At 40.8% G+C, this 25,602-nt stretch overlaps 1 protein-coding gene across 3 annotated transcripts in view; it reads right to left on the bottom strand.

The window, feature by feature from the left end:
* Nucleotides 1-1,977: 1,977 nt before the first annotated feature.
* arhgap35a (Rho GTPase activating protein 35a) overlaps nucleotides 1,978-25,602 on the bottom strand; it is a 143,924-nt gene continuing 120,299 nt past the window's right edge. For all 3 annotated transcript variants that reach the window (XM_060855936.1, XM_060855938.1, XM_060855937.1), the window contains exons 5-8: nucleotides 10,997-11,074; nucleotides 10,207-10,338; nucleotides 8,328-8,433; nucleotides 1,978-6,074 (exon numbers count right to left, since the gene is read on the bottom strand). In XM_060855936.1, coding sequence (XP_060711919.1) covers nucleotides 5,780-6,074; nucleotides 8,328-8,433; nucleotides 10,207-10,338; nucleotides 10,997-11,074 — 611 coding nt within the window. In that variant the 3' untranslated portion in view covers nucleotides 1,978-5,779. The remainder of the gene's footprint in view (nucleotides 6,075-8,327; nucleotides 8,434-10,206; nucleotides 10,339-10,996; nucleotides 11,075-25,602) is intronic.

The raw sequence follows: 25,602 nt of genomic DNA, 5'->3' as shown, positions 1-25,602 counted from the left end.
AGATTTCTTCCCTATTTTTCTAAGCATGTGCTTTTTTGGCATAAACTTTACTTTCCACTGTGAATCTGCAGTTTCTGTATCTTGGAAATCATCTGCCTTGAAGCTAATCAAGACGATAGTGTTCACATACTTGAGATTTCTCTGCTTGCACTAATTTCCTAATAATAGTCGAGTAAAAACACAGTTTAATGCCTCAGCAAAAAGAGCAAAGGCATCTGGATGAATGCATTGAGCATCTGTACGCTAAGAAGAATAATTTTAAGACTGTTAAATGCTTACTCTTGAAGCGGGAGGGAACAATTAAAACCATTGAATTATTTCAGGAATTGACCACATTTGGCTATCAGTTTGAAAACAGCCTCCAGTGGGGGGCTAATACCACAAGAAAACAAAGTTAAAGTGCAAATTGATAAGTAGGTAATTGTGCAAAACCCCCAAACTAGTCAAGTTTCAAACAGCTCAGACAGGAATTATTTTGATAATAACTGCAGAAAGCTGAACACAGTACATCCTTCCCAACTGCAAACTAACCTTTTTTATTGTTCAGGAGGGTATTTATAATCTAAAAATTGCCATAACCACTCAAATCTATGGCTCCTCTTACATTTCAATTTATGCACTTCCCCAAAATTGAGTGGATTCCACCAGCCTGGATATATCTGTAAGGTATAAGCGTCCAAGGTTGACTTGGCTTGTCCGTGCTGCTGTTAAACATTTCAAAGCTGTGCACCCATGTTCCATCTTTTAATCCACCCAAATAATTATCAAGTAAAATAAAAAAAAACTCATGTTGTGAAGCCCAGATTTATTCCACAATTGAGGACACAAGAACATGAGCTGTCTTAGAGAGCAGTGGGTGGGGATTGTGGCAGGGAGAGCGAGAGAGTGGGGGAGGAGGAGGAGAAGAGGACGGGGGAGGAGGAGGAGAAGAGGACGGGGGAGGAGGAGGAGAAGAGGACGGGGGAGGAGGAGGAGAAGAGGACGGGGGAGGAGGAGGAGAAGAGGACGGGGGAGGAGGAGGAGAAGAGGACGGGGGAGGAGGAGGAGAAGAGGACGGGGGAGGAGGAGGAGAAGAGGACGGGGGAGGAGGAGGAGAAGAGGACGGGGGAGGAGGAGGAGAAGAGGACGGGGGAGGAGGAGGAGAAGAGGACGGGGGAGGAGGAGGAGAAGAGGACGGGGGAGGAGGAGGAGGAGAAGAGGACGGGGGAGGAGGAGGAGGAGAAGAGGAAGGGGGGGGAGGAGGAGGAGAAGAGGAAGGGGGGGGAGGAGGAGAAGAGGAAGGGGGGGGAGGAGGAGAAGAGGAAGGGGGAGGAGGAGAAGAGGAAGGGGGAGGAGGAGGAGAAGAGGAAGGGGGAGGAGGAGGAGAAGAGGAAGGGGGGGGAGGAGGAGAAGAGGAAGGGGGGGGAGGAGGAGAAGAGGAAGGGGGGGGAGGAGGAGAAGAGGAAGGGGGAGGAGGAGGAGAAGAGGAAGGGGGGGAGGAGGAGAAGAGGAAGGGGGGGAGGAGAAGAGGAAGGGGGAGGAGGAGGAGAAGAGGAAGGGGGAGGAGGAGGAGAAGAGGAAGGGGGGGGAGGAGGAGAAGAGGAAGGGGGAGGAGGAGGAGAAGAGGAAGGGGGAGGAGGAGGAGAAGAGGAAGGGGGAGGAGGAGGAGAAGAGGAAGGGGGAGGAGGAGGAGAAGAGGAAGGGGGAGGAGGAGGAGAAGGGGGGGGAGGAGGAGAAGAGGAAGGGGGAGGAGGAGGAGAAGAGGAAGGGGGAGGAGGAGGAGAAGAGGAAGGGGGAGGAGGAGGAGAAGAGGAAGTGGGGGGAGGAGGAGAAGAGGAAGGGGGGGGGAGGAGGAGAAGAGGAAGGGGGGGGGAGGAGGAGAAGAGGAAGGGGGGGAGGAGGAGAAGAGGAAGGGGGAGGGGGAGGAGAAGAGGAAGGGGGAGGAGGAGGGGAAGAGGAGGGGGGAGGAGGAGGAGAGAGGGAGAGGAGAGGAGGAAGGGGGAGGAGGAAGGAGGAAAATCTGTAGTATTACTCCCTTAGGAAGAAAACAGATACGATGATTATTGCAACTTTTAACAGAGTTCCAAAATACTGGAAATGTCACAAAGAAATTTCATCACGTTTATATAGCACAGGTTAGTAAGATGCAGTTTACTGGATGTTTGCAGGGTATTGGCAAGATGTGAAAGACACAGTTAAAGTTAGCAGCTCTCCTTTGTGCATGAATCTGCTGAGAACCAGAGACTCCTCATTTCTAACAGACTCTTTCCCCATAATGATCCAATTCTGAAGTTCCAGCAAGGTAAAACATGGCAGGAGTATATTCAGCATGAGTTTTCAAGGGCAATTTCCCATTCCCATGTAAAAACTGATCTACAAAACATCTAAATTTGGGTTCAAATTAGTTTAAACCTAACAATTATTTTGGATGATACTTTTTGCATAAAAAGAGGCTATTTTAGAAAACCCAATAAGGCCAATGCATCTGTTGCTGTACTTTGATGTTTATAGCTGTTACCTGGTGCGTTGCACACACACCCAATATCATTCCTCCAACAGTTAAGAGGGAGGAAAAATTTAAAAATAATCAATGGTTCAGTAAATCATTGGCTTCTTCCTTCACTGATGCCTGAGGGAATGGCTTGCCATGTGTGGTGGTGTGGTCTTGAAAGAGACATAGAATCCAAGTTATTGCTACACACTAACTCCTTTCAATATCATCCAAACCGTGAAGACAGTTTCACTAAAATATTTTATTTTCACTCAGATTGATTTAGCTCTTAAAAATTTTCGGATATCAAACACAAAAAGCCCCACAATTTTGCTTTGAACCAATTTCATTCAACTTTTGATCCAAATTCAGAACATAAACAGAAAATTAAACAGCCTGCTCATCCTCAAAAGGGCAACTTCCACTCCCTTTTAAGGGAGTACCACCCAACTGGAAAAGGAATTAATGCCCAAATGCTGCAGACAAGATCCACTGCAACACTGGTCATTTAGTCAACACCAAGCCAGAGTTGCCAAATCAATCTATTTTCAGGAGGTACTTCTCTTCCTAACATGTACGTGACAGCATAGCTTCTGCTGTTGATAGACTTGCTGGTCATCAGCTGTGTGAAGAATTGCCATTTCAGATAAAACCGTACCAATTTATTTCATAAATAGTCTATAATTTTAAAAAAAGATTAGACTGCAGTTCCTTTTGCTCATCTGCCATACCCGCTTCTAATTCAGAAACGGATGAGTTAGGAATGGAGACACTCAGGCAATTGCAGGCTTCAAAGCTAAGCCAGGCCTTCCTAATGAAGCAAAACTTTGTTAACTTGGAAATTCTGGAATCATTAATCAATCAGTAATCGTTGATGGCTTTATATGAATCAACTCTTCCTAATAACTACCAGTCATTAGGATCATAACTGGGAGACAAGGACTGCGCCAACACGTTTGACAGAATCAGTACAATCCATTCTTAAACATTTAGAAATATACATTGGCAAACAAAAAATATAAAACTGAATAAATTGTCAGCATCTTATATGGAAACAATGGATCTGGGTTGTCCACTTCACATTTTGCCCAGTCAATACGCACAACTTTGACTAGTTACAAAAACCACACACACACAAACACATAACACTTTAGTGTTTGTTCTGTTATTGGAAAGACCATAACCGTACGTACCATACCCAAATCGGCAGAGCTGAATACTTAGATCAACTAAGTGTTTTAAAATTGATTCACTGGCACAGCCCTATGGGGGAAAAGAAATGCTAAGAACACACTGGCCAGGTATTGATGAATTTGCCTCATGACTGAAACATATGATTTGTTACAAACTCCAGATAAGAGCTGAATAGTTCAAAGAACAAATTGCTAAAAATAATGGTAGTGTTAATGAACAATGGCATATTTCATAGCAACTGCTGCTCAGCTCATTAAACAATGAATTCTTGCATTTACAGTGTCATGTGTAATGTCGGTTCTCAGACCTGGCGCTGTGGAATTTGAACTTTAGGATTATAAAACCTCAATATATATATTTATTTATATATATATATTTTTTTTAAAGAGGACCCCTTATGCAGCCTTCACACTAACCATAAAAGTGAACTGTTTCAGGACTGGAGTTGCTCAGGCATTTAGCTGTACCTGTTCATATTTTTGATACTCTTCCAGCCCCCATTCCATCTCCTTTAGGCACTGATTGGTGCTGAGGTATGATTTTGTGGGCAATGGCCACCCTACAATATCTTGCAAATTTGGCCATTCTTCAAGTTTCAGCAGAGTGAAGCTATTCAAGCACAGGATCTATCACAGTGCTGCGCAATACAGTCCATATGTATTTGCTTTTCTAGTAGACATCACTGGGCAGAAAGGTCTTTGTGATACACATCAAAAGTGACACACCTCAGGATGGTTATAAAACATTGTGATAAACCATGCATGTGCTAACATGCAGTTTAAGCATTTAAGTTATTTATTGTTTAACAAAAAAAAAGCCAGTTCAGAGAAAGCCACATCCTAAAGCACCTTAACTACTGCCTGGACAGATGCAAGGCACCAGCCAAGAAATGTTTAACTTTTGCGCAACCTAAAAAGGGGATAGGGGATCACACGAACCATTTAAAGTGATGGGCAAATTTGACATGAAGTTGGCTGACACTTAGTTGGCAATAGGTTGTCCTTTTGCATCAAGAGGCTCCTAGCTGGCACTACACATCAGGTCTGGCTAGTTAACAAGGAAGGGTAAAGATGGGGCAGCAGTAGAGACAGACAACAAATGTGGTCCTGAAGATAGGGCAAGCATGGAAGGAGGAGGAAATTCTGCCCAACGGCAAATGATCCAGGACTGTTTCAATTGGATTCTGACAGGGACCAAATTGGGCAATTGTGAACCAGAACAGATCAAGCTAGTGAGAACGAGACAAAAGAGGTTCTAAAGTTCCACAGACATCAGCCACTGAAGCTGCATGGATATTGGGAAAACCAGCATTAAAAATCTGCTTTTGCACAAAGCACTTTCATGCAGCTGCTCACATCATTGTTATACAGACAAACCTCTTTACTACAAGCTCTACAGAACCTTAGGACACAGATTTTATCATAACATTAATTTAGTGTGTTCTTTCCTTTAAGCAAATGCCCCAAGGTTAGAATGGCTTCCCAAATGAACCATCTTTACAGATGTACATCTACATGCTGGGCTTGGTCATTCTACCTAGGATAACTGCTCATGTTCACACCTCACATTCACAAATATTACCACGAGGCTGTGCCCATTGGGCATGTCTGCTGTGAATTAACAGTCCGCATGAAATTCGCGTTTATTTTTAATAAAGGTTAAAATAGCAGCATGTGATCTCAAAAACAATTCTCTAAGCAAGAGTTGGCACTAACCAAAAGTAAATAAAGCAACTTTCTATATTGGCTTAGAAGGGAACAAGTTTAAATTAAATAAGCAGTAGAGTTTGTCTGTATAATTAACTGTTTAAACATTGTGCATTTTGAGAAACCACTCTGTAGTGGAATCTGTGCTATTTGCATTTCACAGAACCCACTATGAAGTCATGGACTTTCCTTTTGCAGTAACTGCAGTATTTGGGTATTTAATCAATTTTCTTAGTGCCATGTCATTTGTTTTAACTATGATTACACTGCTCTGTACAACAGAAAAGGGTATCATAACCCAAGGCAGTTTTGAAAAACCCAGTTATGATACCTGGCATATTTATAACCCAATTCACAGTTTACTTGGCCGTTCCGTCTGCAGTTGTGTTCACAGATGTTGAAGTGGCCTCTAAGGTGTTGGGGGAGGCGACTGTGGTGGTGAAGGAATCATTGTTACAGGTGATGGGCACTGAAAGGCAGTGTTCGAGGTGGGGGAACTGGGAACAGCACTGATCAGTTCCATTATTGGCTTGTCGTAAAAGAAGAAAGGGCACTGCTGGATGAAGAGCTCGATGATAGTCTGGTACGTCCTGGTAGCTGTCAGAGCATCCATGGTCTGAAAGTCAGGCCTCATAAGCGTGGGCCAGAAACAGATGGAGAGATTCTCACTGTTCATCAGGTTCAACTTGCAGTTCTGACTGACCCTGAAATGAAACAGAACCCAGTAGTCTACATAATACATTGAACAAAGTGAGCATAAACAAAACATTTAGCCACCTCCCTGTGTCACCACCTACTCAACTGTGAACAGTACATTTCCCTCTTTTCTTGCAGCTACAAACACTTCTCCCATCTCCCAAGACTATTTGAACAGAAATGAACCCATCAGTTTCACAAGAAAAATCCTCTTGTTAACCTATTTCTTTTCCTCTTGTTATTGAAAACTGTCAAGTAAATATTGCTACAATTAGAAATAATAATCCAACGTACAATACAAACAATGATTACGTCCCTTTCTAACAGCACAATGGGTGTCCCTGTAGCAACTTAGGGAGGAAGTCCACTTCCACCTTTTCTGAGGTAATTAGGAATGGGCAATAAATGGTAGCCCAGCCAACAACATGAGCAATTTTAAAACAACACCCTGAAAGTAGGTTGGGAAGAGGTGAAAGAGCGGATGACAGGACTAAAGCCTGCCTGAATCAACATCTTTATTGTTCCTCAGTTAGCCTGGTACATGCCCCTTAGTACAGTTCAGCAAAAATAACAAGTAGCTGAATGAAAATCCTAACAGGAGACAATGAATTTGGGGCTTGAAAAACACTTGTAGAAGTGACACTGCAGATATTACTGGCAGAGAATAACTACATTTCTCAGTTCTTTAATCGGCTTGGTGAGCATTAAAATGAAATAATGGGAGAGAAAAATGGTGTACAAACACTGTTTGCTGATCTAGTAATATCAATAGCAACAAACAAAAATCAGTGGCACTGAAAGCTCCATTCTGAAGAGTGTGGTGGCTGCCTAGTACTTTTGGTCCAAACAGGTTGTGAGTTGCAGCTGTACGATGGCAAGCCATTAAAAGTGAACAAGTCTGGTAGCAAAACTATAATGGCCACTAAAGCTGTCAGATTGACATGAAACCCTAACTGGTTCATTAACATCCTCAAAAATAGTCCAGCTTGCAAGTAATGGCTCTGTGTTCTCCAAAACAGCAAAGCCAAGGAAGTACAGCAAGCTTGATTTTTAACCAGTGTCTTATGAACTGGCAATCTTGATGAACTGGCAAAAATTATATCTCAAATATTGGAAGATTATGTTCTATTACTACTATGATATCGCGGAGATAGTAAGCTTTATTTAAGGTGAAGTTCCATTCCTATACAAGGTGATTTATGCTGTAAATAAAGTATGACAGTGATATGTATTCCCTCTGTATTACATCTCTATTACGGAGTGTGTTTCTTTTTAAAAACATAGATTATGTGGACCTCTTGATCATCCGGAATATTTGATCGCTGGAATATTTGATCAACCAACACACTCCCGGCCCCATAGGTGCAAGTTAAACAAAAGTGTGCTGCACCTGATTCCTTTAACTAGAACAAAAAGAATGCAGTGCCACCCACACCTGCTTCCATTCCAATAAAAAAAAGTGAGCAGATTTTGGCTCACACACATTGTCCAGGAACACCTTGACATAGAAATGAGGAGCATTGAAGTTAATTTTCTTTGGACCTTAAGGTCAATTTACATCCATTATGAGAACATACTACTTTGTCAGGTGATACTGTTCGAGGCTTTATCCCAGGAAAATGCTGGTCTATAGTCAAGTACACACTTACTTGAAGTATGGATAATTAGATTTCACTGAATTTAAGTGGAAGATCGGAGACAAAGTTTTGATAAAAGTATGAACTCTCTGAACAACATGCCTAACAAGTAGCACAGGAATTTCAGAACATATGCTGTTTCTGCACTTGGGTTTAATTAAATGAATTCCTGTGCACACTTTCAATGCAGGAATTAATACTTTATTTAAAACAGGCCAATGCCTGCATTGAAGTGCACACAAGAATTTAATCTGACCTTGCTATAAAGAACACAGGAATAGAAGGTCAAGAAAAAATATAACTCCAAAAGGATCATCAAAACAGTGTCTGTAATTTCATCTCTGTTGTGCTATAGCTGAGAAAAAGTTGAGTTGCAGCACAGGAAGGCCTGTACAGTTAGTAATTTTGAATCACACATACATGTAAGGGCAAGCGTTTTAAATTCCTAAAGAGATTTGCTTTCTTCTTCACTTTAAATTGATTTGTATCATTAGAAGAAAAAATACGGTCTCAGTTATTTGAACCATTGGTTTATGATATCCTCTGCACCATTAATTAGCCAGGTCAATTAAGCACAATTTTTATGCAGGATAGCCTTATTGCTTGCATCAAGCAATTACTTACTTGTTTAAGTGGGTGATGACATATTTGAAGACCTCATAATTTTCTTTCGGAAACTTCTTCAACACTTCCTTAAGTGCATTCAACTTCAGCTCCTTATCAGGCTGTTCTGAGAGAAGAAAAATAAGTAATTTAATGCAGACAGCATGTGGATCATCATAGTGATTCCGTCATGAGCTGCATTACAGTGGCGGCAGCTGAATCCACACACCCTGCACCCCAATGCAGATCCTAGAATGGAGGGTGTTTCACAGACGCCAGTTTATCTGCCACATTTGGGTATTGGAATATAAGGGAGGGAGAGAATTGATGAAGTGAAGAGAATCTTACCACTCTTCATTGTGCACGGGGTAAAGCTGATCACCTAATATAGTACAAAACCACAGGAAACAGATGAGCATGTATTACGATTCCTGGTCTGAATTTAATTTGTGGGGAAAAAAAGCTTGATTGTGGCAAAAGGTTTTTTTTGAAATAATACAGAAGTTCACATCATCTAAACATATCGATAATTAGCTGATTACATACTCTACAGGTAACTCCCATATTTCACCAAACGCCAATTTTACAAAATCATTAGAGTTTTAACCACAACAAAAACAGCAACTATCAGCAGGGTTTAAAACATCAGAATTATCATCACCGAGAACCTTGCTTCACTCCTACATCTCTCCTATAAACCCGAGACAGAGCATCAGCAGTTACATAATTTTCCCCAGCCATCTGCTCGACTTCAGTTGAAGAGCTGCAGCATCAAATCCTAGAAAAACAGGTGAAGATTGCTCAAGCAGAACTTCTCCAAAGGTACCATTTGAAAGTGACCAGCGTGAATTTGTGGCTCTCCTTGATTATTCAAAACATACACATCAATTTGTTGAAGATTTAAAACAAGGTGTAACAGTTCCTTGACAATTGTGGAGTATTAGTTGGTGAGGAGAGCAGAGTAGGGGCAGAGAAATAAACGATGCAGCAACAGCACTAGCGGGTTAGGGAAGTTCCATCAGCAGTGCTTTTACGGCATTCTCCAGATTAAACAGGAGGACCAAACACCAGCGCCCTTCTTGAAGGCAGTCCCACAAGAATTCAATCAAATCCCTTGCAAAACTAATTTCGGTGGCATGAACATTGTTTGAATGGCCAATATGTATGAATTTTCTCAACTCTCACATTGTCAGCATTCCAAGGAAGAAAACACTAAGAAACTCAAATTTCCCCTTATGGCATAGCAGCACTGACATTAATGAGCAGAGGACCTTGCTACCAAAGTGGCAATCATTTCACCATCAAGCTGCATACCTTTCGAGGAAAAATGTTACAAGAGAAGGAAAGATTTTAAAAAAAGTAGCAAATACTTAGGTTAGTTGGCTGGACGTTTGACTTGCGAAGCTTCGCATCACCAGCCAAGGTTACATGAACCATTCCCCTCCACTCAAGGTAGTACAGCTCTCAGGTTAAATCACCACTAGCCCCCACTCTCGAATGAGCCAGCAGCCCTATGGACTGGTAAGATTAAGATGGCTTGACCTTGACTTCCCTCTGAACCCATTACATAGGACATGCTGTCTCACATGCAAAAGATCTGTGGGTCGAGGATCAGCACATTCAGTCACATGAGGAAACAAAAGAAACTCAATGGAGCAAACATTTACCTTAATAGAGGTACAGTGAATGATGACTATGGAGGGTTGCCAATGGCTGCAGATCATGGAGTTCACCGTTTATGGAGTGCTTTAAGGAAGGAGAGGCTATCGTGCTTACCTAATTAAACATCATGACTAATCTTCAAAATCCAACCCATTAGCCCTATCTTTGGAATATTCTAAAGGATGCTATAGAAAGGCATTTTCTTTCTACCACAGACTGCGTGCTGGTCCATACTTACTGCTGACATCTACCAATTCGACCTGTGCACTATATGGGACCAGTGGCTCCGGAAGCTCAGAGAAGAAGCTTTTCATTGCTCCAGCTATTGTATTCACCGCAAAATCCTTCTCTTGTAGAACAAGGCTGTGATCTGTGAACAGAAAAAATATTTTAATCAGAAATGAGGACAATATAACTTAACAGTATAACCCCAATATATTCAAATAAAGTCCTGTCCTCTTCAATCTGAATCAATACCTCAGGAACTGATGATGCTGACCTATTCATCTTTGATAAACATTGCCTCAGTGAGGTTTTCAAGTTGGGTTACATAATGCACCTGTACTCCTGGACTTGAAACCTGTTCATTGCTGAGAAAACGGTCAGCCATGGAAATAATAGTTGGCAAAGTACAATCAAGTTTAGCAGCAAAAGAAAAAAAAAGTGTCATTCAGAGATGGACAGTATTCTACTTCAAGCTCAGATAGTTTGCCACCTATCAGAGACTCAAATGTCGTGGTTAATTCATGGACAACTACAAGGAACATATTTTCTAGAGTTACCAGCATTCATAATGCCAAAGTTGCTAGACGTGTGTGAAATGCGAAGGGACTACTGAAAAAATGCCCGCACAGACTTAGAATAAATAATTTTGAACTGCCATATGAAAATCCTCAACTCGCCGCATCCAACACAAGACACACAAAATAAATTTGCATTTTCCCCAACCTCTTCAGTAAAACACAGCAGCATCCCACAACTGAAAATAGTCCATTGTTTATCAAAGACGTCTTTCCCCTTCCACTTACCTTGATCAAATTGCCTCTGGAGACTTTCCATCTCTGACTTGTTCCCACTGACACGGTAAATGCCCTCTGTGCCCAGACCTTAAAGTAGAGGGAACAGTTTATTCACGCCTTCAGCTTGGCTCCACATACAAAATTTACTGCACATATTTAACAATTTCCTCAAATGGATATCAAAGATATTGGAGTGAACTCTAGATCTAGCACAGCGGTAAAGATATAAAATAGAAAAACTGAATAACCACAGGGCTGGAGAATAGTTGCTCAACTGAATATTTCGGCTTCTTTTCATTGGTTGAGAAACTTCACTGGTGGGGATAAAAATGTCAAAAATGGAGCATAACGAATTGGGAAATCTTGAGGTTGTCCACTTTGGCAGGAAGAATAGAAACATTGACTGTTAATTAAATGGAGAGAGACTGCTGAATTTTGTGGTGCAGAGGTATCTGAATGATCTTGTAGATGAATCATGAAAAGGTTAACATGCAGATGGGCGGCACGGTGGCACAGTGGTTAGCACTGCTGCCTCACAGCGCCTGTAGACCCGGGTTCAATTCCCGACTCAGGCGACTGACTGTGTGGAGTTTGCACGTTCTCCCCGTGTCTGCGTGGGTTTCCTCCGGGTGCTCCGGTTTCCTCCCACAGTCACAAAGATGTGCGGGTCAGGTGAATTGGCCAAGCTAAATTGCCCATAGTGTTAGGTAAGAGGTAAATGTAGGGGTATGGGTGGGTTGCGCTTCGGCGGGTCGGTGTGGACTCGTTGGGCCGAAGGGCCTGTTTCCACACTGTAAATCTAATCTAATCTAATCTAATCAGATTAAGTAATTAGAAAAACAAATGTAATGTAAGCCTCTGCTTCAGGGTGGATGGTGTATAAAAGTAGGGAAATTTTGCCACCGACAATAATCACGTGGAGTTTTGGTCTTAAGAGGGGATACACTTACATTTACTTCAGATGAGGTTGATTTTAAGATGAAGGAGCTATCTTATGAAGAAATGTTGAGCAAATTGGGTTAATACTCATTGGAATTTTGAAGAAAGTGAGGGAAGTCTTGATGAAACAGAAAATTCTGAAGGAACATGACAGAGTGAATGTTGACACTATAGGTCTCCTTGTTAAGAAATCTAGAATGAAAGGCACAATTTAAAAGTAACAGGCCTGCTGTTCAATATGATGACAAGGAAGTGTTATTGCAGAGAATCAATTATCGAAATTCAAAAGCAATGGAGACTGTATCATAGAATATACATATGGTCTAATTAGAGTTTGATGAACATCATGCTACCATTATTCAAGGGATAAACCACTAAACTACAGGTCAGAGAGTCAAACATCTGTGGTAGGGAAACTACTGAAAAAATTCTGAAGGACAAACTAATCCCCACTTAGAGGCAAGAATTAACCAAGGATGGTCAGCATGGCTTTGTTCAGGGGAAGACTATGTCTAACAAATTTGACTGAATTTTCAGGTGCGCAGGATAAACCAGTTGATGTAGTCTACAGGGACTTCAGTACAGCTTTTGACAAGGTGGCAGGCTGGTTAAGAAGTGGAGCGTATAGGATGCATGGCAATTTGGATTCAAAGCTCGTGTAGCAACATGAAACAGAAGGTGAAGGCCTTTCTTTGTGACTAGAAGCCAGTGTGCAGTGGCATATCACAGGGTTCAGTACTGAGCCCCTTGCTGTTTGTAGTGTAATTAATGGTCTACAATAAGTTTTGGAGACATGAGTTAGCAGATGAGAAACATATAATGTGATAAATAGCAAGGAGGAAAGTTTTGGATTATAGTGTGATATGGACAGGCTGGTCAGATGGACTCAGTAGAAAATGAAATTTAGTCCTGAAAAAGTGGAAGGTCTAACAAGCAAGGGTGTACACATTGAATGTGGGTCCATAGAAAGTACGGACCCATCAGAGGGACATTGCTGTGCATGTCCACAGATACTTAAAGGAAGCAGGACAAGTAGGTAAGGTGGCATGTCATTGGGGCCAGAGTATCATGTGCCGTTCTGTCTCCTGTCTACAGGAAGAATGCGTTTGCACTAATGAGGGTGCAGAAAAGGTTTTTAGATTAGATTACTTACAGTGTGGAAACAGGTTCACCAGGATTTTGCCAGGGTTGGAGCAATTCAATTATGTAGAAAGACTAGATAGGCTGACTAAGTTGTAAAATGTTTGAGGGGCATAAATAGGGAGAAACTTTTCTGTTTAGTAAAGTGACAATAAGGAGGGATAATTTTGAGGTAAGGAACAGGAGATTTAGAGAGAACGTGTGGAAATTTGTTTCCACCGAGAAGGTGGTGGTTTCTCAAAGTCACTGCCTAAAGAGGAGTGGGTGGGTAGAAGCAGAAACTCAAGACATTTACGAACAATTTAGATGAACACGCGGGATATCATGGCTGGTAGCTTTGTATGTTAAGTCATGAAAAATCGGATTAATAATATTGGATGTTTGATGGCGGGCATCTTTCTGTGCTGTAGAAACACTGACTCTCCTTTAAGGGAGACAATGTTACATGGAGAGGCAGGCAGAAGAATAGAGCTAAAGGCCACAATCTGTTCAGCCACGATCATAGTCAATGGCAGAGAAGATTTGGTAACTGGCCTACTCGCGCCAATGTCTTTTGTTTTTGTATGGTGGGAACGGCACATGCATTTTGGTCACAGCAAGGTCAGAACTAGATTTGCTGGTGATTGCTCCCTGTCAACATTCACAAGTGGCAAAGCATATGGTAGTAGTATTTGTGACATTGGATATCCAGAAGGGGGAAAAAGATTTGCTTCTACTTAATGGTATTTCTAAGAAATCACAAGAAATAGGTGCAATGAGCTTCTATTCATTCAGTCCATTTATTGCTTCTATATCTCCAGATTTCTATTCACAGCATGCCCAGCTCTATGACAGTACCAGAATACTACTTAACACTGCTTAAGCTATCCAAAGGAGAAAACACAATAACTATCAGATGGCTGCTCCTGCACCCAGACAACATCCAAGTTACGATTGAGACTATAGGAATCATTCCACTGGATTCCCATCCATGCAGTACAGAAAATGAATGAGACTCAAACTCATTATATATAGGATCATAACACAAAGCAATTTTTAAAATATCAAAACCAAAAGAGCTGCAGATACTGTAAATCTGAAACAAAAACAGAAATTGCTGAATAAGCTCAGCAGGTCTGGCAGCATCTGAGGAGAGAAATCAGAGTTAATGTTTCAGGTCCAGTGACCCTTCCTCAGAACTATTTTTATAGCAGCCCGGAAACTGGAAATTCTGAAACAGACGTAAAGTGTCAGAGGAACCATGGAGGTAAGTAGGCAAGGAGTGGATAGGGGAGAAAAGACAGAGTTAAGTTCTGTGGGACAGGAATAGGCAGAAACAATGGGCCTGTCCGGACAGTCCTGTTTGTGACTTTTTGGAAGGAAGGAGAAGTGAGCTGTGTGGGGTTGGGTCACTAATCAGATTGGCGGCAGTTGGAGACAAGGGAGATCACCAGATGAGATGAATTTGGTGACTATAGTTGACACAATGGCCTGCTGTCCCATGGTGGGGTCATGGGACAGGGAGATAGGAGGAGGTATCTGATAACTGGCACTGGGAAGATAGGCTGGAATGGGTAAGGGGCGGGGGGGGGGGTGCAGAGAAATTGAGTGACCAACATCACTTCAACAGGCCAATGAACAGGTCGAGTGCAGGTAAAAGGGTGTGTGTGTGTCTGTCGAAGAAGAAAAATGTTGGAGATGGACCAAGGTGTCTGTGGGACATGTAGGGGACTTTTGGCCAAAGAAATGGGCACGGAGGCAAAAGAAGAGGTCAATGTCACATTGTGCAGGAAATTCACTAGGGTGGGAATGCAGAGGGATAAAATGGAGACCTTTCCTGAACATTCTGTATTCAGCAAAGAGCGGAAGGTCAGGAAGGATGGTGAATGCATGACAAGAGGCGGGGTGGGGGCGGGAAAAAGAGGGCATGCAGGAAGAGGGAAGGGGCTGGGAGGAAGCTCCCAGAGTGCCATGGGGATCTCTAAGTTGTTGCATCTTGCTTGCCTTGATGCCTGAAAAGAAAAAAATGTTTCTTGTTATCACGTCAAGTGAGCTGCAGGATGAAGTGGAACTGGGGGGGGCTGGTACAGCCCTGAGCCATCATGATGCAATGCTGTTGGAGATACAGGTCAAGAGCGTACATGTGACACATGGTACTGGGTTTTACTAAATGCTCCTACAATTACTACTGTGACAAAGAATGCAGTTAGGCGAGGCTTCATTATTTTGGATATCAGGTCTGATTTAGTTTATCTGAGTTCGCTGGCCAAGTGCAATTCCTGGCCCCAATAATCTTGCAACCTTGTGAAATCCTGATCTGTCATTTCTGAAGGTTCAGGCAACGGAGGTGGAGTCACACAAAGGCCAAGAATAAAAAGTGTTCCTTTTATAAGAACTGCACTAAATAGCACCAAGAGTGTACTTCATAAAACAAAAACAATTTGTACTTCAGAACAAAATTTCAGTTAGTGGCTTTTTGATGATTAAATTGAAATACAGTACCTTAAGATTGTTGTACTGTCATCCAAAGCACAAACTTGCAGTAAATTTAAAATTAAAGGCATCTTTTCATTTTTTGTGTTTTAAATCCTGCTCTTGAAACTGAATACTGAGCAATAAAGAACAGCATTGGCAACTTACACGTAATGAAAAAGTACAAAATAAAATCCAGGATGCTAACTTGGGGGTCATGTACAGAACAGGTGGTGCTGTAAGGTGACTGGTTGATTTGTGCACTACTGGTGACATCTTGACTTTGCATTAAAAAAAAGACTTTGTTGAAAAGCAAATGCCTTCTTTGGTAACTTTTCTCGATTTTGGTCCGAATTTAAGGTGGAAAATAGATTAGGGTCAATAATTCACCTAACTGACCCATTAAAGAAATGGGAAAGTCAGTTCTAACTCCTGTTCCTAATCATTCTTCAGAGTGCTTCTGGAACTTGCATTTGGTAAAAGTGGTATCATTTTTTCCATGTTCAAGAAACCTGCAGGGCTCCCCACATAAGTGACCACCAAACTTTGATGTCAATAGGCTACTGACAACATTTAACCTCATAAATCATTACATTTAAGAGAGGAGTGCAGACAACTGGAGAAGCAATTTCGTCCAATAAGATCACACCAAAACAAAATTTAAAGCCTTGCATTCAGGCTAGCTGAATTACAAAGGCGAGAAGAATTCAACATAAACAATGCTGTGACACAATAGAAGGCTTTACATCAAGTCAGTCACAAGTAGAAAAATATTTGAGCCCTGAAGATTCTGTTCCAGCCTCCGAATGCCGCCCAAACCAGCTAGTACATTTTTCCTAATGATGCAAATGAACAAACTTCTTGGGTTAGTTTCTTTCAGTGCAGTTGCCAAGTTTGTGCAGTTCTGCAGGGGCTGTCACATAAACACTCAGTGGGGCCGCATCACATGACATGAGGAAACCGGACTTTGTCCCTTCCAGACTCTATCCCTTACCCCCTTCCACCTCTAATTATGTTCCCAGAATACTTTACTTCATCAAAATCAGCTTGCAGCAGGATTAAAAACAGAAATCCAACTGTACGACAGATTTGCTTTTCTGTTTAGATTGCAAAAGAACCAGAAATGTTTCTGTGACCCACATCTCCCACTTTGCATAAGTGAAAACATACTTTTTACTTGGCTTCAGGCCACAACAGGAAGAGATGGGAAAAAAGACTCAACCACAAGTTGGCTGGTTGGATTTTACATAAAGTAGAAGCCTGTAGAATACAAACCTCAGGACACTTCAAATTTTAATAAGAATGTCTGTGTTGCATATACAGTTTACCAAAACCATGTAACCAATAAGTTGGTGATTCAGAAACAAAAATAACTGAAGCAGAAATACATTTTCCCAAGATATTCTGTGAATTCTTGAACATTTCTCATTAGCTTTCACGCCTACTGGAAAATTCTTTGCTTTTATCATCGCGTTCCAACAAACCAATGCACCTTTCTTTGACTTCTGTGTTTGATTGTAGCATTCAGGTTTCCATCTCCACCCTAAAACCATCCCAATCAAAGCCACAAATGGATTATTGTTACAGTACCACATCATCTCCTCTCCCTCTGAAGGCTTTTAGATGGAACACAAGACTATCCTCAAGGGTCCCTTCTCTTTTGTCCACCTCAAAGGAATAGTCTTCACTTACTTCTGTTATTAACTATGCAATTGTGTCTAGAGGAGTATTCTCAACAATATTTATGCCCCCACCCTCGCAATGTTGTTACTTTCAGGAATGAAGGATCTGCTAAAACTCGTTTTCCTTATATAGATTGCTGATAAAATTTGAAGAGAAGAGTCAGCTTTGACACTACACCCCTAACCCAGAGCCTCTGCACATAATGCTACTAATACTGGAGCTGTAGAGAGTGGAGGGAAGGTGCAAGAAAGGATGGGAGCAAATGCAAGAGATAGCAAATGAGAACCAAAGTTAGAAATAGTTGCAGATGTAAAGTGAATTTATTTGCAGGGACAAGTATCGTAAATTCATTTGTTGGAAAACAAAGTCTGTATAGCTCAATGGGGCCGTGTATATTTCTGCATGCAGGTGGCAGAAACAGATGACTTGATGCACAAACGGTGCTGTTCATAAATTTCACAAAGAGGATACTTGAAAAGCCTAATCGGAGGTGACATCAATAATCGGTCCAGTTGCAGAAAGAGCTGGCAATGTTCCCTAGAGAAAATATGGAATATGTAGCTCTACTCTAGAACAAGCAAAAGATTGAGCTTAGTGCTGTCACACAAACAGCTAATGATGGAGTAGTGAAAGAAAATTTCTGGCAGAAATTAAAGAAAATGGCCTTGGTCTTTTCAAAGGAAATTCTGACTCATCCATAATATGGCAGTCTGTAAGAGGAGAAATACTGGTGGTATCAAGGGAAGTCAAAAGGTAGATCCAGTTCTCACAGGCTTACAAATGAAAACTAACCCCATGCTTGCACATTTTATCACGAGGGACAATGTATAGATAATGAAGAGGTAAAGTCACCCCAGTCCCACAGGACCATAGGGCTGCTCTCAGGAGGACGCGAGAGCAAGAAAACTGGTCGTGAATTTAAACAACGGGTCACCACAGCTCAGGCATGGTTGAGAATGTTCAATGGTAATCTCAGCTGGTGTAGGAACTGAACTCACTACTGGCATCATTCCAAAACATCACAAACCAACCATCCAGTCAACTAAGCTTACCGGTACCCAATAAAAACAGGTGGTAAAGATGGATGTTTGGGGAACTTCAGACAAAATCACATGGAGAAATAGCCATGGAAATTAGTGGAAAACGCTCGAGTGCAAACAGAAAAAAAAAAGTGTGGATGGCTATAATCAAACTCCAAGAAATAAAACACAAGGATAGCATTTCTGTCATAGAGACAATTATTGGGATATCCTGCTTTCTGTAGCAGGGATTTGGATTACCAAATAAATACAGCCTTCCAAAATTAGCAGTCACAGACAGAAAAGGAATAGAAATCGAAGCCTTGAAACATTCCAGTAACAGCTGTTCCATTCAACATCCTTCTGGTTAACTGCATAGATGATTATTAAAAGGGCCATCTCTTACACCTAATTAAGATATTGAAATCCCTGAAAATGGGCAAAAATAATAGGCATTTGTGAATGATCACAATGTCATAGAAAATATTAACTTTTGGGCATTGCATTCAATGAATCAAATTGAGGGGATAGGTTTTAAAGAAACCTGGACAGAAGTGTCCTGGATAAAAGGGGTTGGTTTCAGTGCAATTCCTGCCTGGCTGGATCGAACACAAAATTGACAACAGCAACATAAACTATCAATGCTACTTAAAAGTTCACAAAGTAGTGGATATGGATGCAAGAGGCTGTTTGGGCAAAGGAAATGACACTCAATTTTGGATCTGATCCCACTGTTCATGGCATTTGTTACAACACGGGGTAAACTCTTCTACTTAATTTAAAACAAGCAACACAGATAGAGATTACTGCACAGGATAAATCTTAAAAATTTGAGTGACCAAGAACTATTTAAAGTAAAAAATTAACAACTTTATTTCTTAAAGTATAACAGGCAATAATTAATAACTACTTACAAGTCCTTGCTCTAACCTAACTTTTACCTTCCCTTCTATAATACATGTCCAATAAAACTCCCAAATAGGATTTCAGAAAAATTCAAATTTTAAAACCAGCCAGCAGTCAAATAGAGAGTCATAGAGATGTACAGCTCTGAAACAGACCCTTCAGTCCAACCCGTCCATGCCGACCAGATATTCCAACCCAATCTAGTCCCACCTGCCAGCACCATAACTGTCCAAACCCTTCCTATTCATATACCCATCCAGATGCCTTTTAAAATGTTGCAACTGTACCAGCCTCCATCACTTTCTCTGGCAGCTCATTCCATACACGTACCACCCTCTGCTGAAAAAGTTGCCCCTTTGGTCTCTATATTTTTCCCCTCTCACCCTAAACCTTCACCCTCTCGCTCTGGACTCCCTCACCAAGGAAAATACTTTGTCTATTTACCCTATCCATGCCCCTCATGATTTAGTAAACCTCTAACGTCACCCCTCAGCCTCGCTCCTGGGAGAATAGCCCTAGTCTATTCAACCTCTTCCTATAGCTCAAATCCTCCAACCCTGGCAACATCCTTGTAAACCTTTTCTGAATCCTTCCAAGTTTCACAACATCCTTCCAAATAGGAAGGAGACCAGAATTGAGTGCAATATTCCAAGTGTGGCCTAACCAATGTTGGATAGCCGCAACATGACCTCCCAACTGATGTACTCAATACTCTAACCAATAAAGGGAAACATACCAAACGTCTTCTTCACTATCCTATATACCTGCAACTCCACTTTCAAGGAGCTATGAACCTGCACTCCAAGGTCTCTTTGTTCAGCAACACTCCCTAGGACCTTGCCATTAAGTGTATCAGTCCTGTTAAGATTTGCTTTCCCAAAATGCATTTATCTAAATTAAACTCCATTTGCCACTTCTCAGCCCATTGGCCCATATGATCAAGATCCCATTGCAATCTGAGGTAACTTTCTTCGCGGTCCACTACATCTCCAATTTTGGTGTCATCAGCAAACTTACTAACCATACCTTTTATGCTCACATCCATTCTCTTTATCTTAGTTGGTAGATTTGCTCCCCAGGTCAGTGATGAAGTTTTTCTCTGGGCAAACCCCTTCTCTAGGCAGGTATGTCTCAGAGTTCTGACTAGTAGTTTATAAGTGTTGGTCTGGTGGCAGTTCTCCTCCCATCTGTTCAGTTTTCCTTCTGTCTTATACCCTAAAGCATCAGATTGTGTCATTAGCTTAAGATTGCCAATATACTCTATTCAAACTCATCAAATTTGGTATTTTTTGGGGTATAATCTAAACTGATTGACCTAATTCAAATCCGTTTTGTCATTCCCAGACAACTAGCTACTCCAGTAGCTGAAGCATGTGACATTGTATCTTCTTGAGAACATTTGGTGCTGTCACTGCTAGCTTTTACTCTCAAAGGTACAGTCACCCACATCTTCATAAAGCATCGCTGACAGCTGATATATTTGCGTTTTATTATATCTCTTACTTATATGTGAACCATCCAGCACTGAGGTTTCTCACTTCAAAAAGTTTAAGAAATAATGAATAAAATCATTAGCCACTATGTTGAAAGCTAATCGCTGAAAAGTTTAGATATTCCAAATGAAATGTTGCAACAGTAAAGATTTCCTTTGTTCCTGACCGAACTACAAAGAATTCTGATAAATTAATTTGTTATTTTAAAAAGTAAGGATACATTTTGCAATGTGTTCAAAAGTTACGCTTGAAAAAATTATTTAGGCTGTTCCAAAAAAAGAGTATTCAAATAAAATCAGTGGGCCAAATGTACCCAATCTCCAGCAATCTAGCCTTAAAGGCTAAGTTAACTTAGTCCTATTTATTATGATAATTCTTCATTTATTCATTTTGAATGTCAGAGACCCAGTATTTGAAAAGTATAGCTCTTTGTACTGCTGCTTCTGGTTGATAATTCCTCAACAGGAGCAGAAAATCAGAGAGCATCAAAATCATTAGATAGAGGGAATGCATATGAACAGGTCTTTAAACTGACAGTCCACTGACTGTATTGAAGGGGCTGACAAAAAGGTTAAAAAGAGTTGGATGAACCAGTGCCATTACATATTCAATTCAAGTTCTACTACACCAGCTCTTTTTTTTTCCCAATGGGGTTGCTGCCTCCTAAGCCTTTTACAGGATCTTGCGAATAGGGAAAAAAGAAGGGATTGTAGATGAGCAAGTAATTGAATCTGAAAGCATCAGCTGGAGCAGGGCAAGACGTACATCAGTGCAAGCAACAACTCTAGGAGGTGCTGCCTACATGGTTAAACAGGAACATCAACGGGAGCAGGAGGCAGTCAGCCAGCCCCCTTGAGGTTACTCTTTAATTAAGAGAGATCATGGCTGATTTTCCATCTCAAGAACATTGCCCTGTATTAACTCCATATCTTTGATGGTTTTTATTTTTGTTACCTGGGCAGTTCAATAAAGCCACTTTTATTTTGAAAATAAGTGTTCCAGAGGTACCAGTTCTTAGCTTTGGATCTGTAATAACTCACCAGAACTCAAGTCAACACTTCAGATTCACCAAAAACCAATTGAGATTTTTTTTTAAAAAGAAAGGGACCTTTTTGGTGGCTGGCAAATCCAGCAAGTTTACTTTTGTGTTCAGCGTCACCTGAGGGACCAACTCAGGAACTGGCAGCATTCGGACTCCAAGTACAACAGGGTTGAAGGAAAACACATCTATGAAACATGCAATTTCCAACTTCAGTAGTCTTGAAAACGCAGAGCAAAGTACGAAGTAATGTCCAGCACATTAACATTTGAATTGTCTGTTCTTTTACTGGTGGAATTTGAGCAGCAAACTCAATGCTGGTTTCAACTTATCTGAAAATACTTAATTGTTTAAGCACAAGTTACTTACAAAAGGCAGCAAGGGATACTACAGGGAAAAGCAATATTCACCAAACCTTAATTGCTTACATGCTGCGGTAGAAACCACAACCTTGAAAACATTCACCAGTGCAACTTTCTTAATTAAAAATGCTATTAAGAACATTAAAAAAAGTCTTGCACCAAATAAATCAGTGAGCGAATAAAATTAACCCCTTAAGCAGATTGACTGTGACACATTATATGTTGCAGTCTAAGTGCTTAAACATCAAACAACTTATTTTCTCGCCTGAGGCTGCTGAATCATGCTGGGATGTTGCAGCAAAAGCACCAATAAACTCTGCAACCTCAACCATAGGATCACCCTTCAGCAAAACCCCAATTAATTAGCAGACATGTATTTTGCACCAGGGACAAGCAGAGTGGAAGGACAGACATCACTACTATTGCCCCAACAGATATCAGCTAAATCAGTACAGAAAAAATACTGAACCTGGAGTATTCTAGTAGGCACAAATAAATACCATATACTGCTGTTACTAAGTTAATTGTGGAATCAGAGGATTAGTGTGATTAAAAAAAATACCCTCCCTCCATTCCTCTTCATCCACCTCGCCACTTTCAAATTGCACAAAGTTTCCATATCCTGCTAATAATACCTGAACAACAAAGCGTTTCTTTGTGCTACAAGTGTCCTTTAAGGAAAGAATCCTAAATGGATCAGGAGGGGATTGTTTTGAAGGAATAATTTAGCCTAATCATGTGACAGAGCTGGACTGACATCAGTAGAAAGATAGAGAAAGAGTATGGGCTGGGAAGAGTTAGAGTTGGACAGTGTCACAGGCCTGGATTAACAATCAGCAGTATTTTGATTACTTTCGGATCTGCAGTGCAAGTGATTTCATTTGTATTGTCAAGATTAATTACTTTTCTGACCAGTTCTTTCTTCCCATTAGATTCAAATAAATGGACCAAGAAACAAAAAAGAATGCAGCTAGTCTTCAGTAAGTACAATTGGACAGTCAATGTGATTGTCACTCTCATGTAAAACACTTGCACTGGGAGGAAAGTGGGCCACTCCAGCCACACCAACGCGAGATACTTCATCCACAAATTCATCAAAGGTCAAAACATTTCCTTGAGAAATGGCAAGACAGAATCCAAATCAGCTAAAAAAAGTTGGAATCCTATTCAAGGTCAGAATTTGAACTTAAACTGCAGCTGAGTGTTCACCCCTCAACCACTGCAGCTAACTGGCTGCCTTACAGGAGTTGCAATCATCCCTTAAACCTTCTCTTTCACAACAAGAACAAATCGTTCAGACAAAACATGACAAGATGCTTATTTCACAATATGTATGACGTATGTACTGTGGTTTCGATGGAGCACGCGGGAAATTAAAATAAACTATATCTACCGACCTAATCATTTCTGCACAAGCACTCTCCAACAAGTCTTTTCTCATGGTCTGACTGCATATTTATTTACATACTGCAGTCCATCTCTGAAGCTAAGAGCTGTGTAAACAGCCACATTTATAGACAGAGTGAATGATTACACTCTGCCAAAAGCCTGGATTTCCTGTATGATCGTCTCAAAAATAAAGCTGCTGGGATGAACAGTTTACAAGTTCCAAAGAATCACATGAAAAAGAAAATCAGAGCTGGGATTTTATTTTTTAAAAAAGTACCTTCATCGATCAGATTTTTTGCACCAAAATTCACTTCTAAAAAGGAAGCTAAACTGTAAATATTTTTATGGTTCTTGAAACAAGCTGGGTTATTCAGAAGGATGAAAAGCAGAATTAAAACCTGATGTCTTTCCAGAATACAAAGACTCAAATCGAAGAGAGAATCAGGGATGGATCAAAGATTGTTTGTCGTATTTGCATTTTGTTCAATATTCACATCCAAATTTGTACAGAAACCTTCTGCAGATCCATTGTGCAATTCTCAGCTTTTTTTTTAAACCATCCCTTTATATCAAATATCGGAAAGCAAAAAGCTTGAACTGGGGAATGGACTGGCTTACTGTGCAGAGATGCAGAAATGAGATTTCAGAAGACATTACTCAGCAAAGCTGACTGAACATTGAGCAAGCTTTATGCAGTCTTTCACCATTCTTCTTGGCAAATACACTCTTCATATGCTCCTTTCAACTGAAAGGGCCGTTTATCTAACATTATGTATATATGGCAATACCTTTCCAACAGAAAGGTGCTCGCAGTGGAAGCATGTGGGGTCCCATGAAGATCTATGAATAACTATTGATGTAATTTAGATGATGTAACTATTGATGTTGTTTAGAGGGGTGTGCATAACAGCAAAAAAAAATTGAGATACAGCACTGATGCTTAACTGTGTGTTGAATTTTAAAAGTTATGGGATCATAGATTGAATGGTTAGATAGCCTCCCTTCCAGCTCAGCAGGCAAACCTATTTCCAGAACCTCAAACTGAGCTATAAATCTTCTCAAAACTCGCTAGGCCTATCTTTCACTCAGGGCTTGCATGCTGTAAAAATCCTAAGTGGACTTTTCAAAGCTACTTCCTGATAAAGTAGACTCCAAATGCAGCTTCCTCTTGCATGCCCAATCCATAAGCTCAAGGACAGGTAGGAAGGAAACCTACCAACAGGGGGCTCTCTTTTGTAAGTGGTGTCAAAGGATAAGCAGACACACCTTTGTACCCTCATACCCAACATATGCTGAACTTTGCCAGGGTGACATATATATAGGTACCAAAAATGGAAACCACTCCTTAACACTATTGAATGATTTATTATTTCAATATTTTGTGGTGCTCTCACCATTTTCAAATTACAAGGTTACAAGTTCATGAAATTCAGTCCTTTGTTCAATTGCAATTTGAAGGAGTACTTCAATCAGACACCCCAAAACCACATGTTAGTCTCACAATTGCACTGCTGTAGAGTATCCTCTTGCAGTGTTTCTCACTTTCTGGCAGGTTTTTCTTTTTCTATCCTTACCTATCAGGAATGTTTTCCCCAAGTACATTTGCCTTGTAATTCCCAAACTTTTAGCAACCTATTGCCCACTTATGACTACCTTTAGTACAAGAACACAAAATCCAGAGTCGGACCTTTGCCTCTGAGTCTGCTCCACCACATTGTTACTTCAAGTCTTGCTGATGACATTTATGGTGCATAGATAAAGAAATGGAGTTAAAGATTATCAGATCAGCCACAATCTCACTGAATGGCAGAATAGACTGGATGGGTCAAATAGCCTATTTTGCTCCTACACCATCGAGGCTCAACTGACCATCTAAAGTTAAACACCTAAAACCTCTAATGCTTGGTGCATCAGTTGGTGAGAAGTATGTCAACATGTTTTGTTATATTTAAGATAGCATACCTAAATTCAACATTTTGTGGAAAATGCTAGAATAGAAATTAAATATGGTTACACAAAATTGCTCATAAAAAGGATTCTTTTTGATGAGATTGAGTGACATAGGTTTAAATTATTAAAGCAGGTTTTTGCTCATGTAAACTGCACTCAGCGTAGGCAAACCAATTAAGGCAGTGGTCTCCAACATTCTTAAACACAAGATTACATTTTGATTTAAGTGCAATCCAGGAGCTAT

The sequence above is a fragment of the Hemiscyllium ocellatum genome, chromosome 47 (assembly GCF_020745735.1).
Source record: "Hemiscyllium ocellatum isolate sHemOce1 chromosome 47, sHemOce1.pat.X.cur, whole genome shotgun sequence".
Classification (NCBI taxonomy): Eukaryota; Metazoa; Chordata; class Chondrichthyes; order Orectolobiformes; family Hemiscylliidae; genus Hemiscyllium; species Hemiscyllium ocellatum.
This window is presented reverse-complemented; position numbering and strand designations above follow the sequence as displayed.